The sequence below is a fragment of the Ciconia boyciana genome, chromosome 2 (assembly GCF_034638445.1).
Source record: "Ciconia boyciana chromosome 2, ASM3463844v1, whole genome shotgun sequence".
Taxonomy (NCBI): Eukaryota; Metazoa; Chordata; class Aves; order Ciconiiformes; family Ciconiidae; genus Ciconia; species Ciconia boyciana.
In genome coordinates, this window is record NC_132935.1 from 126,232,209 (window position 1) to 126,249,911 (window position 17,703).

General features: G+C 42.8%; 1 protein-coding gene across 10 annotated transcripts in view; it reads left to right on the forward strand.

Annotated features, from left to right (window-relative positions):
• THRB (thyroid hormone receptor beta) overlaps positions 1-14,002 on the forward strand; it is a 169,081-nt gene extending 155,079 nt beyond the window's left edge. For 9 of the 10 annotated variants that reach the window (XM_072853974.1, XM_072853976.1, XM_072853971.1 and 6 more), the window contains 3 exons: positions 1,898-2,044; positions 6,624-6,882; positions 8,365-14,001. In XM_072853974.1, the coding sequence (XP_072710075.1) occupies positions 1,898-2,044; positions 6,624-6,882; positions 8,365-8,606 (648 nt within the window). In that variant the 3' untranslated portion in view covers positions 8,607-14,001. Of the gene's footprint in view, positions 1-1,897; positions 2,045-6,623; positions 6,883-8,364 lie in introns of all 10 variants that reach the window. The other variant, XM_072853981.1, reaches the window with a different exon arrangement.
• The last annotated feature ends 3,701 nt before the right edge of the window (positions 14,003-17,703 follow it).

Genomic DNA, 17,703 nt, shown 5'->3' on the forward strand with positions numbered 1-17,703 from the left:
GGCTATTGGGAGAGGGGACGGATGGGGAGAGGCAGCTGTAACGGGCAGTTCAGAAACCAGAAACTTCCACAGCTGGTTCCTAGGCCAGACCAAACTGCTCTTGGGGCAGCCCTTGCTTCAGGGCCTCCTAGTTCTTTGCAGTGCTCACGTGCTGAAGCCTGGTGGTTTCAAGGCAAGTGTAGGAAGCCTTGCAGTGAGCACAGAAGGGAAAGTCCAGGATGGCCTGCCAACCAGAGGTGGAGGGCTTTGAAAGCCCCTGCCAGAAGCTGTTGAAGAGCAAGAGGAGCTGACCACACACCCCAGGAGCTGTGAGTCGGTCCTTAGGCAGCTGAGGCTGGTTCTTCAACAGCAGGAGCTCCTTTGAGGTCTGGACCTCTTTTCCTATTGAGGTGAGTTAGGTGGCAATGGCTCTCCAGTTGCATGCCCTTCTGGAGTGTGTTAGCTTTAGCTAGCAATCCTGACTTTTGCCTTTCCCAAGAAAATGCTGTGTTCTTTCTTTTTCTCCCTAACAATGTTATGCGTGGTTTTAAGCATTTGGTCTTCTTGCTTGGAAGTGATGAAGGTTGTTTATCATGAGCACACAGACAATGTGGTTTAGTTTCCCAAGATTCACGGAGGGAGGGAGCCTAGAACTGGGATTATTTGAGTTTTTTAGGAGGAACCGACAGATAATTGAGCCCAGTCCTCTTCATTGTTCTTTTACAATTGGTGCTTGCTTTAGTAACGCATTGCTGAGGTTTTTCTTGAAAGAAGTTAGATTTGGATTCAGATTGGTGGCAGAGCTGTGGAAGGATCTTTTATGATGTGTTGCTTTAAAAAACTGCCGAGCACAAGTTTTTATTATAGACAGCACTTTCAGCACCTCCCCTGTTTAAGTGCCCGTATAGAAATGTCAGGAAGTCCATCAGTCTTAAAGGCCACCTTCTCTGGGTTTTATCCAGTTTTTGACTCTAGCGTGGAGTTGACTCTCTAATGACTCTAAAATGGAAGCTCTGCATGGTGGTTGGCAGGTCTTTTACAACCGGAAAGCCACACTTAGCAAGCAGAACAGCTTTGATATGCCTGTTTTTAAAATACACAGTAACATTGACGAGCTGTCATAAAATCAGGTGAACAAGTTGAAGTGCAGTTGGAATATAAAAAAACACTCATTGCAGATTCTGCTTGAAACTATCTCATTGTATATCCCTATTGAAATCCTCAAAATATTATATTTTTTCTCTTTTGGAGAAGCCTTGGGCTGAAGTCAGGCAGAAGGTGATTTTCAACCAAAATTTTACCCAGATGAGTTCAAATTCTAGTCACTTTATCCAGACTAGCTTTGTGTTCACCCATTCTTAGTCATCAGTTGTTTTAGCCTGGTTTTGGAAACAGGCCTGGGCAGTTGCCTGGAGCTCTGTGGTACCAGGCAATCTGTTCTGGGAAGGATTGCAGAACTTCAAGTAGGTGAAAGAGCCCAATTCTGCAAAGCTCTCAGCATCTTCTCAGGGGTAACAAGTCACCTCAGCTCCCTTTGCTTTTAGAGAAACTTGAGAGTTCTCAGCACCTGCAAGAAACAAGAACATGCCAATATTTTTAAGCCAAAAATGCATAAGCTACACCCACAAAATACTCAGATACAGGCACAAGGAAGAAACTGCATGTGCACAAAAATGCAGCTGCCCACACAGGATGGGTAGCAGCATGCCAGTCACCCATTTCTCTGTGCTGTCACCTCTTTCACAAATGCCTTACAAGCATATTCACATTTTGTGGCGTAATGGGCATTACTTACAAAGTGAATAGTGTTACTTTTTATTCTAGCATATCTTCCGTCACCAAGCAGCACTTTTTAAGAGTATAAAATACTTGCTCTAAGATAGAATGTTCCTTTAAATATCTTTATTTATATCCTTAGCCAGAAGATATTGGGCAGGCACCAATAGTTAATGCCCAAGAAGGTGGGAAAGTGGATTTAGAAGCCTTCAGCCAGTTTACAAAAATTATCACACCAGCGATTACAAGAGTGGTGGATTTTGCCAAAAAGTTGCCTATGTTTTGTGAGGTAAGAAAACTTTCTTGCACTTCTTATTTATACACGTGTTGTTAAAAACTATTCAAAATACTCCTGGCATGGAACTAAAAAATTCACTATGTTTAAAATCAGAAAAATTAAGAGACTCAAAATAGATGGGACTAGAATAATCTGGATTTTTATGAGTTTTCTTTTTCCTGTGGTTACTGAAATCCTGATTTTGTTCATCTAGAAGTCATCATGGTTCATTAGGGACTGAAATGTGTCTTTAGAGGTGGCCTTGAACAAAGCAAATGAGCAAAAAGAGACTGTCTAGAAGCATCTTTGATATGTTTAATCAGATCTTCCAGCACACAGTTCCCTCTGTGCTTTCTGGCTCCTTGGCAGGTATAGTATTGGGGAGTTGAATCTACGCAGTAACAAATCCTTCAAATTTGGGAAAGCATCCCTATCCAGGAAAGGCACTTGCCTCATTGTATTCCCTAGGCATGCTTTTTCTGAACAGGGAGGTTGTGCATAACAGAGTGTAAAAGTAATGGATTGTCATTGCAGGTAGATACTCACATGTAAAATATATGGTAAATAGACTCAAAGTCTTGGTTGCACATTAGGAATACAGAGGCCCTAGGCTGATCTCATTTATACCCAGGTGTCATTTTTATTAAAGGACCAGATGCAATGGCTGATTATATTTTTTTCCTAACTTAAAAAATATGACCAGAACTGCAGCCTGAAATAATGTTTCAGTCTTAATAATCTTAATAATTTTAATAATTTTAAATCTTGTAAGTCCCTTAGGATCCACAACCATGGGAGTTTTAGTATGGAAATAACCCCAATCCAGCCATGGAAGGATGCCTGCCTGCTCGCCCACGCTGCAGAGCAACACTTGACTCTGCTGGTGAAACACCAAGTGAATGACATTCAAAATGGGAGTGACCATTGTCAATGAGTTCATCGGGCTCCCTAACTCGGGAACAGTTTCCTCCTAATAAGTAAACATCAGTCAGAAAGGAAGTTTAAGGCAGCCATAGCATTTTACTCTTCTGTGGCTGGCAGCTTTTCTTTAAGGTCAGTCAAGGAGAGCTATTTATGTCCTCTGGCACCTACAGAACAAGAAGAGGTAAATATCAATAGTTGGCATACCGTAAATAGCTCTCCCTGGCTAACCTCAGCATTGGCTCCATCAGCCAAGAAAGCATGAAATAGTGGCCAAGCATGAAGATTTTAAATACAAGGAATGTATCCGTAGATCAAGAGGCCCCTGCAGCATTCAGTGTCTGAGGGAGTCTGTCGCCTCTGATTTGGCATTTGTCGGTGGGAAGTTGCAGTGACGTACCAAGGTAGTCTTTTTAATTTAGAAAGCTTTGCCAGTCACACGCAGGCTGCAGTGCCCGTCTGACATCTCCTACCCCTCCTGGCTACCATGGGCCCACTTGTGTCAAAGCCAAGCAGGAAGCATTGATGAAGAAGTCAGGGTGTCGCTGGGCATGACCTCTGTAGGTTATGCAGCTCGGCTAGGACAGGCTTTGTTTACAGCTGAGCCACTGTGTAAACCTGACAATTGTATACAGCAAGGGCCGATGGCAGTGAGGGACAACTCCTTGTGAACACAAAGGAATAGGACAGCTGTCCTCCAAGTTGTCATATAACTCCTGCTGTAGCATAAAGAAAATGACAAATGTTTGCTCCTTTTTGAAGGAGCACTGTCCTGTTAACTTTATTTCAGTTATGATTTTTAACCTATATATTTTTCTTAGAAGCAACACTGTGTGCGCTGTGGATTTGTTTATGAGAAAAAGCCCTCCTTTCTTCCATAGGACCTGCAGAGCATTTAAACATTATCTCAGTTCTTAATTTCCACAGAGGCTCAAGCTTAGAGTGTAGTAAATCTCTATGAAGGAGGGGCATGGCAAGGAACATCCATGGCCACTTATATATTCATGGCTACTTTTCCTTCTTTCTCCCTTCTTTGGACACATGCGCAAGCCAGAAAAGCACTGTGAGTGCCCAGCTTAGTTTGTGTGCACTCATTGGCCCATGCCTCAAAGCAAGAATCTAATCCCAGAGTAATCAAAGTATAAGGAAAACTTCATTTACTTCTCAGCATTTCTGCTGTTGTTTTCTTCTTGCATTTCCTTCTGCTTAGAAGATGAAGATTGAGGAGCATTTAATCAGTTTGATGTGACTTTAAGTGTCACCAGCATCAGTGGTTCCACATTGGGTGAAGCTGTGTAAATACCCTTCTAGGTAGCTAAGCTCAGCTCAGTTCCATGGTGCTGTATTACACGTGTGCTGGCTGCCAGTATGTCCTGCAGAGGTGAGCACCTGCCTTTTGCTTTTTCTCCCTGCAGAGAGAGAAGGAAAGGACAACATGTGGGATAATCAGTCGCATTTGTTGACCCCACTCCTGGAAGGTGCTCTGGTAGCAATGCTCAACTGATGAGCGTAGGTAGCATTGAAACCTGCGTAGCTGGGAGCAGAACTGACGTTCAAGCCCCCGTCTTTGGTAACTGCTGCTACTGGCAGATGAGACCTGAGGCTTGGCATCCGTGAAATAGGTGTCCCGTGTATCCTTCAGAATTAGGAAAGCAGGTGAAGGACAGGCATAGTCAGATCACCACTAGCATAAAGAAGTTTTAAGAAGGTTCAAGTAGGAAGATAAATTCTCATTGGTTTAATGGCTCACTAATAAAACAGCTGAAGCATCACGAAATATCTTCCCTACTGTTATCTGTCTGTTTCTCTTCCACCATTCTTCCTTCTCCTTAGTCTTTTTTTCTTTGTTTCTCTTTTCTTCTCCCTTCTCCCATCCTTTCCTTCATGTCCCTTTTTTTTCTCTGCAGTTACCTATTCCGATATCTCTTCATGGCTGCTCTCACACATCTTACCTTTTTTTTTTTTTTTTAATTTTTATTTCTTACTCTGTTTCTTTCCCTACTTCAGTCTCAGCAGCCAAACAGTGGCATTGTCGTTGGGCAGCGAGACTGCCACTGTGCCTGTGCAGCCTTCCCCATGCTGCTGCTGAGCTGAGTGTGATCCACAGAGAAAGTGATTTGCTCTGAACAGGATGAGTCATTTTTCTTGTGTATCAAACACTTTACACCTGAAGTTGGCATTGCTGGAAAGATAGCTGCATGATTCAACTCCTTTTTCTGACTGGGGCTGGCATTGTGCTTAAAACTCTTCTCTAACCGGCAGCTGCTTTCCACTTGCGTTAGGTAACTGTCTGGCATCCACTCTACATCACTTTACACCAAATCAGTGTATCTGCTGTGCGAGTACACAGTTGCCACATAAACCTATAGTTGGTAGGGTTTTTTTCATTTTGAATTGCAAATCAGGTAAGTATAATAACTTTATATGAATCAGAAATTGATGGATTTTTGCCTCCTTTCAATCCAAGTAGAAATTAGTTGCTTTTTCGTATATGTGACCCTTTTCTGTTCATTTAGTGACAGTCTCAAAATATTCTTGGTGGTTTTTGCTATCATTGAATTACTTATGACAACAAAGACATGCTTTACAGAACCCGTTCTCCTAATGTGTCAGCATCCTGGTGACACTTCATAAATACAGAACCTACCTCCACCAATTCGGACAGCTTACCTTTTTTGATGTTGTGGAAAAGACAAGTCTAGCCATGTGTCCTTTATGCACCAGCATAAAAGTTGGAGCTATACCATAGATTTTCTGTCTAGGAGTCTAGGGAAATCAGCCTTACTAGGCTAACTATAGCTTAATAAGTTCTCTGTTGTTTAAATGGGCAGTGAGAATTAGGAGTACATGGCCCACTGATTGAGGTATCTCTTCTAGATACAAAAATTTATTTCGTTCCTTTTATTTAAAAAGCAGTCCACTCTTACGGACCCTCCCAAATGTCTTTCTTTTCCTCTGGTCCGGTAAGAAATAAGCATGGCTGGCAGTGAGTTTAACTGGGATGGCTGAGGTCTGTACCAGCCCCAATTATAGTTTGTTCTGTTATGCTAAGTTGTAAGCTGAAGGAGCTCAGGAGTAGAAGAGAGAAGGGTAAACAGCTGAGAACAGTGACCACTTCAGCCATCTCAGTTAGATCCACCCCTGATGGGAGACAAAACCCGTGGTGTATGTGACTACCAACCTGGCACCTGCCAGGTCTGCTTCACCCTTTACACTTTATGAAATGTTCTGCAAATTAGAAAGCTACATTCTTAAGGCTTATTTGACTTAACTTTATAATGCTCCCACAAACTGAGCGGTCCCATGGAGAGCAGCACTTCTGCAAGTTGGGTCACTTCACCTCAGCATCTGAACCAGCTTGGTTTGCTTTGAGTATCTTGCCTGGGACCACTTGCCTACAGCTGTGTCATCACTAGGTTTCCTGAGGGTGTGTGGGGATATTAACCTGCCGGCAATTTCTGGAAGCAGGAATGCAAGTCTTGGAGGTTTCTGCGGTGCACTGGAACTAGTCGTGTTTGGAGGGTAGTGCGTGTTTGGAGGGTAGCTGCACTATGCGAGGTAGTGTCCTGGTGTGTGAACGGCAACTTCGTGCTCATGGATTTATTGTAGTTGTAAAACCAACTCAGTTTGAAAAACACATCTTTTTCTTTACTGTTTATAATTTCTACAGCTGCCATGTGAAGACCAGATCATCCTTCTGAAAGGCTGCTGTATGGAGATAATGTCCCTCCGAGCAGCAGTTCGTTATGACCCCGAGAGTGAGACTTTAACACTAAATGGGGAGATGGCAGTGACAAGGGGCCAGCTGAAAAATGGGGGTCTTGGCGTGGTGTCTGATGCCATTTTTGACCTGGGCATGTCTCTTTCTTCATTTAACCTGGATGACACCGAGGTTGCCCTTCTTCAGGCTGTTCTGCTCATGTCATCAGGTGAGAACAGAAATATATTGGGACCCCAACCATTTTGAAACTCTTTAGTCTTTGTCACAAACCTCTTTTTAAAAGAAATAGGGTATATTAGGTCTTGCAGTGCTGACTAGAGTAATGTGGGAGGAATTCTCTCTCAAAATCCCCGTGCAGCTTGGAACTAGTTTGGTGAGCACTAGGAAAAAAATGCAGGGTGTTCAGAGAGATGGGCATAAAAGTGGCTTTGGTATCACACCTTGCTCAGTTTAGTACTTAGGGAGAAGGCAGGGGTGATTATCAGAAAGAAATCAGATCTGCCTCTGAGCCAGTTTGCCTTGAATGAAAAACTGGTAATTTAGCAACAGTTGTCCTTACAGTAAGTTCCCTCTTCCCCTAGGTACTGTCATGCACTGGGTGGGAAGTACAGTTCATACACATTTCCATCGGTCTCATCTGCTTAGTTTGACCTGCTTTCTTGTTTTCCTACTTAACGGCACCACCACTTGCTAATGGGCGTGAGAGCTGTGCTGTTTCCCCACACTGGGACCATTTGCAACTGGTCTTTTGGTGGTGTGATACAGAAGCAACACAGACCATTTCATATGATTTCCAAAGAGATTTTTCCCTTTTCAGATCGAGTATGTTTTCAAATATGCTTCCACTGACTGTGCCAGCCCAAAGAGGAAATTCCATTCTTGGGCAGTGGCAGATTTGGCAAGGTTTTGTTTTAAGGCCACTTTGAAGATTGGGCACTAAAGAACAATACACAGTGATTTACAAGCATTAACTGCTTCTGAGGCAGAAGTGTTTCCACATTAATCACAACAGAGCACTTGACCTTCCCAATCAAAACATTTTGATTTCTTTTTAGTTCCCTACACAGTGATACTTGAGTAGGGGTTTCAGAAGGCAATTCAGAGGGCCTGCTTTCCCAGAAGTGTCTCCTGAAGAGTGACTTGTGAAAGGAGCTTTTCCAGTGCCCATCTGGGTGCCCGTTGAGACAATTGGCCAAACTTTTGGCCTTTGTTGTTCCTTCGTGCTCCATAACAGCTTCCTTTGCAGCTCACCTGTGGATCAAAGCTTGATCAAAGCATTGGTCAGACTATAGAGAAACAGATGGGAAAGAACTGAAATTTAGATATCAGACAAGGAATTTTTTTTGTTCTTTATTAGTTGTTTTACAGTAAGATATAAATAGAAGCCTTAGCTGAGATCAAGTATCTGTTGCTCTAGTCACTATAAGGAAACACTTCCCGAACAGCTATACTCTAGATGGGCAAAGCAGGCAAAGGATGAAGAAAAGGATTCTCTCCTTGTTTTAACAGCAATAGTACTGGTAAGTGAGGTCCCCAGGGCCAAAGAAGTTGTTTGTGGCAGAGCCAGATGTCCTTGGTCTCCTTCCTTTCTTTCCTAACAACAGAATTAACCTATTTTTCCTGATTTATGATCAGGAATTCATTAAGGTAAATGAGTAATAATGATAATTCTGCTTCTTTATATCTGCAGATCGCCCAGGCCTTGTTTGCGTCGAAAGGATAGAAAAATGTCAAGAGGGTTTCCTCCTGGCATTCGAACACTACATTAATTACAGAAAACACCATGTTGCACACTTTTGGCCAAAACTGCTGATGAAAGTGACAGACCTGCGAATGATCGGAGCCTGCCATGCCAGCCGCTTCCTGCACATGAAGGTGGAGTGCCCCACAGAACTCTTTCCTCCGTTGTTCCTGGAAGTGTTTGAGGATTAGAGAGACTGGAGCGGTTCTCCGCCCCCGCCCCGTCGCACTACTGGCTGTCATTTCATCCCGTTGCCCGGCTCTTCTCACCTCTGTTTGTTCTTCTTCTTCTTTCGTTCTCTTCTGTTTCTTGAGGCGGGGTTGGGTTTTTGTTTGGGTTTTCGTTTGGGGTTGCTGGGGGGCAGTTGTATACACATGGATGAAAACATCCCTTTAATGCGGGTACTTGTGACTATTGCAATTTGTTCTTCAGTCCTTTGATGTGAATGCTTTGACAGCTTAACAGTGAAAATACAAACAGACCAATCTCATTCACCAGCACTTGCGTGGTCACCAGCTCACAGACATCATTGCTTGGAAAATATGGGAGAGAAATTGAAGTGGCAGAAAATAAATTGGCCTCCAAGTTAAAACAGCCATTGTTAATTTGACCCTGGCAATTCTGTCTAGTATTACCTCATTTTGCAGGGCACAAGTGACCAATTCATGAGATGAAATTTCTAGTCTTCATGGTTGTTTCTGTCGTAACAATCACCATTATGATCTAGGATCTTCGTGATCATTGTGATCCCGTCATTATCTGAGGATTGTTCCAGCAGATACAGTTTAACTGTGCCCCATAAATCAAGTACTTAAAATAATGCAGAGTGTTAGAAGGGACTGACTCATTTTTTTTCCATGTGTATAAGAAAGTAAGATCCTTCAGTTCTTACTACATTTGAACTCCAGGTAACTTCACTGGAAGGTCTGTTGGAGTAAGGAGGGGAATTTAATCCTCTGAGGTGCTTTTCCTGAGAGTGGAGAGGTCTGCTTTTTCTGAGGTGTGTGGAAAATTCATCACTCTGAGGGAGGAGGCTCTCTGTCAGGATAGCAGGCTTTCCTCGGAGTTATTCAGGGATATGAATGCTCACAGAATGAGGACAAGGAGAACGAAACATACGGGGTGACCTTCAGATGGGACAGAAACCAACTGTGTTATTAATGACACTTAAGACTGTACAGCTTTATTCCAGTAATACAAATAGTGTTGCTTGGCAGTAATCTTTTGTTTTATATATATATATATAAAGTTTATATGCACGTATATATATAATTTTATATATATATAATTACAAATCTTCAGCAGATGTCTTAAACATATTTCCATATTTTTATCTTCTCTCTCTCCTTCTCTCACCCTCTCCTGTGTGTGTGTGTGTTTATGTGTGTTGATCAGCTAGGTTCTCCCTCCTTGGTGTCTGTACGTTTTTCATTTGGCTAGATTCTCTCTTGATTCCTTTAATTTATTTCCACTAACTGCACTAGCAGGAACCAAACCGAGCAATGACAGGATGTCCTGCTGCCGAAATCTGCAAGCCAGTACTCACAGTCCTGGAATGTTTGGAGGCCGGTGATGAGGGCATTATAGGTAGAGGTTCCTCTCTGTCATCCATCTCCATTCAGGGCTGTTGTCCCTGGGTTTTATAAACTTGATATTAAACCATTCTCTGAATTTGTATGACACATCAAAAGCATCCTTCTGTTCTTCCTGGGAACCAGAGACTTAGTTCACGTATTTTGCACTTCCTCATACCCCATGTTCTTGCGTGTTGTGCATTCATTTGTACCAGTTTCTTTCTCGCTATTTATTGATATATTTGCCTGGCAAGTCAGTGGGCATTGTTAGGGTGGATGCGTTGACTTTCAAAGCTCATGGCCCATATCTAAACCCATATGTTACGTGTTTATCCCCTCATGAAAACATGATACTCAGGAAAACTTACCTTGTAGGTGGAACACAGCATGTGTGTGTCGGGGGTCAAATTCTTCCCACCCGTCTTTCCCTACATCATTGATAAAGCATTTGGAGTGCTATGGGCTATGTTTTCAGGGATGTGGAATCTTGTTCTCCCTGTTCTTTGATACTATATGCACCTATGATGAGTTGTGAGCACTGATGTTATCACTTAGGGGTTTGTGCCCATAATTTTGTGAGAACATAAAACACAATGGGGTGTTTAGGGTTTTTTTGCAGGTAGCAAGGAAGACAGGAAATTTGTTCTTACATGTTTGCTGAAGTTGAAGAACCTCTGTTGTGGGCTGTGTTTGCTCCATCTCGAAGCATAGCTGTTAACAACATCAGACTATCCAAATTCCTTGTAGAGCACTATGTCTTGGGGACAAGGAGTTAGAAACTTTCTAGCTTTTTGGAACAAGAGGCCAGACAATGTGGTGAGCTCACATGTACTCGTGCAGAATCTCAGATGAGCAGCATCCGTAGTCAGTAAAGAGTGCTAGATATCTGATTTAGGGGTGGCTTGATAGGGAACTGATAGCATATAGGGAAAGCAAGAAAACAGCTGATCCGTTACTTGCATCTATACCCATAATGGCTTGCAAAGAAAAGAGAAATGTGCATGTCTTTTGGAGTTCTGTTCTGCCACGGATCTGAGCATGGAGTTCCTCCTGAAGCCAGTGCAAGTATCTCACCTGTTTGCTAAATGTGAGCTTGAGTTAGCGTACAAGCTTTTGACTGTGCTGCAGATGAGACCCAGGAGAAAAAAACACCATGTTTCTCCTAGTAGTATTCACAGTGATCTCACTACAAGGTCCATGATGCTTCTTGTATTTTTCCGAGCTTCGGTTCCTGGAGTTGTGCTGCTGCTTGAGAGGTTCAGTCTGTCATTAAGGTCAACAATTCTTGTCCTTTGGGCTATAAAGAAAATCAGTAGCCTAAATGTTAATTATTTAGGTGGGAAGTCACTACCCAACAGTGACTTAGCTCCTAACTATTGGGGCCCTCATAACTGGCTTTTGAACACTTGGGATTGTCAGGACTGCATTAATCAAAAAATAAATAAAGATCAGAGGTTAGAAAAAAATGTGAGAGTTACTGGATTGACTTGGGGAAGCAGCAAGAGATGAAAGAACTTGAAATGCCCTGGGCAGAACTGCAGTTTGAGACGGTGCTGAGAATTAACACTTTGCACACTGGCTGCTGTAAAGATCGTTGCTCATAGAGGAACTTGTCCCCCAAGGTCTACCATGGCAAGTTCCAAAGTTTTAAAACAGCCTGCATAAGTGGATGTCTGAATTCAGGCACATAAGCTGCATTTAGGCATCCAAGCTAATGGCCTGACTTCCCAAGATGCTGATGCAGTTTCGAGTTGTGCTTAATCAGGGTTCAGAAAATCAGGCCTCCTTCCTTAGGTGATTGCAGATGGACTGAAGTGCCTAAAATCAGGCGACCAACTTTGACAGGTTCGGCAGTGCTCTAAGCAGAAAGGACATATGTCAACATACTTTTATAGCTTTTTAGATTAAGTTGGAGTCTGGCACTGATTAACAGAGGGGGATTAGTAGTATTCCTGAATTGAAAACTAAGACCAAGCTCTTAGTTTGACAGATTTGATGTACTGACATCTAATGGCCTCTGATTGCCTACCAGTCTTGCTTTGTGTGACTTCATTGACTCCCTTCAGTACGACTCCTGATTTATGTGATCACGGCAGCAAAACTAGACCACATGAGGATGCTCTTGCAGACTCTTACCAGTGGATACTGACCTTAGTTCTGCAAAGACATACTTGCTTTTAAATGTCAGTGGTCTCAAGCTGTTGTAGGATTGAGCCACTGGACTGACCATCTGAGTAGCAGACACCAGTACTGCAGTCAGCGACCTTTGTAGTAACTGGCCTTCTGAGTGAAATAACAAACGTGCGCTTTCCATTGCAATCCAGAGTGTCGTTTCTGATGGTGCCACGTAACTCTCATGTTTGCTTTGTGGTCTACGTGTGGGTCTTATATAGAAGATTCTTCCTGTCATACCTGATTGTTCATGGTTTTGCCCTGAGTAACACGTGCATTTAGATATTCATTTCATGTGTAATCTCAGTTAAGTCATGATATTTATAATGACATATATAGTGCGTGATAATGATTTTTGTTTACATTCTGCCAAAATGTAGAAGTTAGAGTTAGACCTCCAAGGTCCAAAATCATCCTTGAGCAGACTGCTTGCTTCTTCAGAGGCAGGCTTCAGAAAGAGGAAAAAACTGTCCAGAAAGACCATTTATATCAGAAATCTGCCAAGACAGGGCTGTTGATCACAAGCGGAGCATGTCATTGCTAGTGATGTATTTTTATGCTATGGAACTCTAACCTGTATGTGTCATATTGACTTCTTGCTGCATGAATCATAAATTATAAAAATCAGTCTTATGGTTTTGAGATGTAGCCAGCATTCCTAAGGCTAAACCTTTTTCATTGACAGAATCGAAATCCACAACCAAGGAACGTATTCCTCTCACTGTGAGAGCAATTGAAAGTGTTCAGCATTTATCTTTTCACAAAGGAAGAGGCGACAGGACCTCTTAATGTGTCTTGTTATTGTGATCATCGGGAAATGATTGCCAGACGTTTCCTTTTGATATAGCAATGAAGTGATCCGTATTTAAATTTTATAGAGAGAATTTTATTCTAGTGTGATAGAGATTTATTTTCCACTTAAAGACTCAAAACGGTGTGAGCACATTTTTTTACTATGGTATATTTTTGCTTTAAAATTAAAAACAAAAAAAAAAAAGGTTTGGCCTTATCACGAAGTTTTAGTGTGTTGTATAGATGTTAGCAAATGCAACGAGTATGCATTATTTGTGTGTATCCACATTGACTGATGTCGCCTTCAAAAAGCAATATTGTGCAGGTAATAAGTTGTTTGTGACTGTCCATTGCACAGTTTACCTTCTTTAAAAGCTAACCTTGTTTATGCACAAGACAATCAAATGTAAATCTACATCAGCACCCAGGTGTAGATTAAATTTATGTAAATTACTGAGCACAATGTAAAACATTAAAAGACACTTTATTTAATTACACATTTAATGTTGGTAAAGATAGTATCAGGGCATGAACTAGCTGACATACTGTAATTTCTTTTTCTCTTTTCATACTTCCTTAGCACTCTTCAGTTTTAGTTTGCTCATAAATACATCAAATTAGTCATTCATAATTTTTTTTGAAGAGAAGGGTGGTTTGGGTTGTTTATTTGTTTTTACAAAGTTGGTTGGGAGGCCGTCTTACTTTGTCTATGAGGTTTGTGGGTTTTGCTTATTTGGTTTATTTTTTTATATAAGTTTCGTGCCCTGAGGGTAAGGCAAACGTTACACCGTACAGTAAAAAACAAAGTACCTTGGATGATGTATTTTTTTGCAAACAGTGTTAAGAGTTATGCTAGATTGGTAATATTTTTTCAGCCTAAAATATATTAAAAAAAATCTGTGATCACAAATGTTTTAAACTATCTAAAGAGAAAATTTGTATATTTGGGGGAAGAAAATAATTTTTACATAGCTTTTGTATGCAGATATTAAAATGTAATTATGAATATAGTGGGCATAGATAACTGTGTAAGCTTGAATTCTAAAAAAGAAAAAGCTTATAACTGAAAAGTGGTCCCGGTGTCTCCGTCTCTTTGTTGCAGGCTGTTTTGTCAGCTCTGTCGCACACTGCCAAGCTGCCGGAATGGGAGAAGTAGGACCCAGAGCACAATGTTGTATCGACTTTAACCTGTTCGTATTGCTATCCTTCTGCAACCCTTTCATCACCTACCTCATGTCTTATCTCCTCTCCTCCCCTCCCTTGGGCACCCAGCCGAAGGTTTTCACTTCCCCACTGTTCACATCAGCCAAACTCAATTCACTCCAGTGAACTGACTCTTGATTTATGTCTCACTCAATTACATTTTTTAAGGGAACGCCCTTTCTTTCTTTCTCCGTTCCCAGTCTGGACAGGGATGGCGTTAAAGGAGCAATAGGCTTCCCGTCTCTTCACACTTTCCATACCTCGGTCTCATACCTGTTGGAGAAGGTCTTCTCATTCAGATATTCTCTCTAGTCTCATATTCCTTTGCAGTTTTGATTTCTCCTCCAGTCCTTTCATTCCCCTCAGGAAGGAAAGCAAGACCTAGTGCCTGGATCCAAAGCCGCTTCTTGGCCTGTCCCAGATGGGAAACCTATTTAAGGCTGTTGCTTCACGGTGATGGCCACAGGCATTTACTGGCTGACTCCCAGCTCCTGTTCCTGGTCCCCTTCCACGTGAGGTGCTGGGAGCCATCAAACGGATGCCGAGCTCCCTGGCCTCCCTCTGCCTGCCGTCGGCGGGAGCACCTTCCCCGCGCCAGGCTTGGCGTCCCTGGGGAGCGCTGCGCCGGCACCTCGAGGGTTTGTTCCCGCTGTTGCCCGTGGGAATAGGGCCTGCCTTCAAAGGCGGGAGCTCCATCTGAGGAGCCTGAGGGAAAGCATGAAATCCATGCTCTGCCTTAGAGCCCTGCAAGCACTTCAGTTCAGGCACCTGCGTGAGGAAGTCTTGCCAAAGCCGCTGCCGGGTGTGCACTGAATTAGCAGTGGTGGGGGCTGCTCAGGCCCTCCAGGACCAGCTCTGGAGCGAGGAACTGATTTGCTGCGTAACAACTTGTTTACTCGATGTGAAGAAATAATTCTGGTACCACAGACGCCAGTGCATTGGCTGTGAGGTTTTCAGGCTTCCTTTGGAGCGGTGAAGTCTGTGTTTGTCAAAAAGCAGTGTGAGGTCTGTGAAGAGGAGCAGTCTTCTGGCACCCACGTGTATTTGCTTCAGAGCATATTTATCACTGCAGAGAAAGACATAAAAGATGGTTAGTTCTCCCCCGGAGCACTGACAGTGCCAGAAGGAGTGTTGTCTTGGTCTGTTGTGAGCTGTCTCGTGCATCCTGAGCCTGTTGACTGTATAGCCACAGTTTGTCCTTCCTCTTGGTGACAGTGGGTGAGGGTTTTCTCCCGTTGGAAACTGAGCCACGCCTGAAGGATTTTCTCACTGTGAACTTAGGAATCTAAACAGTCATGTGTCTTACACTCATGGTCATGTGTGCTGTGTGGTATTCCCAATAGCATCAATGGTTTCAAAATGAAGCATGTTCATATTAAGAGAGACTGCAGATACACCACCTTTGAAATAAGTAAAGGATAAGTACAAAAGTCTCTCCACTCTATTTATCATATTGCACCACTCCTTTACAGCTTAGCAGGTAGAGAAGGCTCCTTTCCAGATTGGATCACAGAGCACCTTTCTCTCCTCTCTCACGCCTGTGTCTGGGGGGAGCACTGACCCTGCAGGTACTGACTCAAGCAGCCTTGGTAGGCACAAAGAAAGATGTGCCAGAAAACCCTTTTGCCAGGGTCAAGGAGCAGATTTCAAGAAGAATTTTAAAAAATGAAGAAGCCCCTTTGAATCATTTATGAGAGCTTTGAGACTTCTTAGGTCAAGGAATACTGAAAGACTTGTGCGATCCCTGAGTCAGAGGTCCCAAAGGGAGAAAAAAAGGCGCCTAGGTCATCCTGACCTTGTGGTGCCTTGGAAATCACAAACTTGGAAAAGTGGTGCAAGTTCAGTACCCTGCTGTGCAGAAGCAGGGTGGCCTTCTAGAGGGAAAACAAGACAATCTATAGTGGATTGTGTTTGGAAAACACAGTGTAAAAAAGTAGAAAAGGACATCAGCAAATCAAAAACAGAACCACGAACCAGTCATTTCCCAAATGCCATTGGAATTTGAACTTGCAAGAGGCTGTCTGAGTGCATCCCATATGCTTTAAGCAGTGTCTCCCTGAACAGAAATTCTCTAGTTGCAAGAAATAAAAGCTGTTTTGCAAAACCCAAACAAAAGTGTTATTTAAAGGGAAAAAAGTATGTGTTATATGTAGCTGCGAGGTCTTTGATATCTCCCTGCTCAGAGGTAGGAGCAAAAAGGGGAAGAAGTTATCTTTGCTGGAATAACTATAGAGGCAGAAAGCTTCACTGCCTGATGTAATGTTTAAAATGGAAATGAAAGCTTGGGCATACCTTAGTGTGTATATGAAGTTGGCTAGGGCTGAAAACACAGCCAAAGTAAAATCTCAAAGATATATTCTCCACTCTAAGGAGCAGGAGCCTAGGAAAATAAACAGTTAAAAAGTCAAAGACCTGAAAAAACCACAAATACAGCAATATCTGAGGATGAGATAATTCCTGGCAAGTGGATAAAGCACTAAAAAAAATGGAGACTGATGAAAGAGAGAGAGAGAGAGAAAACGAAGGAAAAAGAAAGAAAGAAAAGAAAGGAAGACAGGAAGGAAGGGGAAACAGCACTACTAGAAGAACAGAAAGATCAGAACAAAATGCATGCCCAGGGGTGAGCAATTCCATGTGCACAGGGACTTTACGTGGTCCAGACAATCCCAGATTTGTTTGCTCATGATGAAAACATGCATGCTGGCTTTAGATTATTATTCTCTCTCTCCAGAATTAGCCTTCTTGGGAAAAGGCAAAGGGTAATATCAGCTAACCTTGGACTTTGGATCGGTGTTCATTAAGGTGTAAGAGAGCAGCTGCGATAACTGCAAGTAATGGGCTTTGCAGCTTTGTCAAAGAGCGTGGCTCTGACCACGTGTTGCCTCAGGGCCTGCTTAGCCAGCGCGCTCTGAGGAGGGGTGCTGGCAAAACTGTAAGGAAGATACGGAGAGAGGCTGAAGGGTCAAATATCACCTGCTTTCGCACTACTAATTTACAGGCTAGCATCCTTCAAGCTGGCACCCTTACTTGATGACGAGCGAAGTTCCTGTGTAGTCAAATTTGAAAAACAAAGCTGGAAATAATTAATGGGTCTGAGAGGCCAAATCTTGTGCCCCCTGAAGTCAGAGCTGTAGATAATGGCAAAAGGTGAGAGCCAGGCTGTGGTCTTGGTGAAGTTGTTCCTTGCTCCTGTGAAGTGTAGGAGAGATCACAGGTACTGTCAGTTGCTTTCACAAAAGGCACAAGAATGTGTTTGGCGACTATGACACAAAAATGTAATCCACAATTTAAGAACAGCACATCTTGGTGAAGCGGGTCAGAATCAGTGAATGTGAGCAGCAGAGAGCCTACAAGATGCAAAACCATGAATATCCCAGAGGACTGAGTCAGAGAGGGGCTGGGAACATCTAACTCAATACGCTTGTGTTGCCAGGAGTTCCTTTACCTCTTCTGGGCAGGAATAACTGTCCTCTTCAAGGACTCAGAGCAGTCTGACAGGCATCAGCTGCCAGCGTCTCCCCCTTTCTTCCTCGCCCTCTGCCAACAG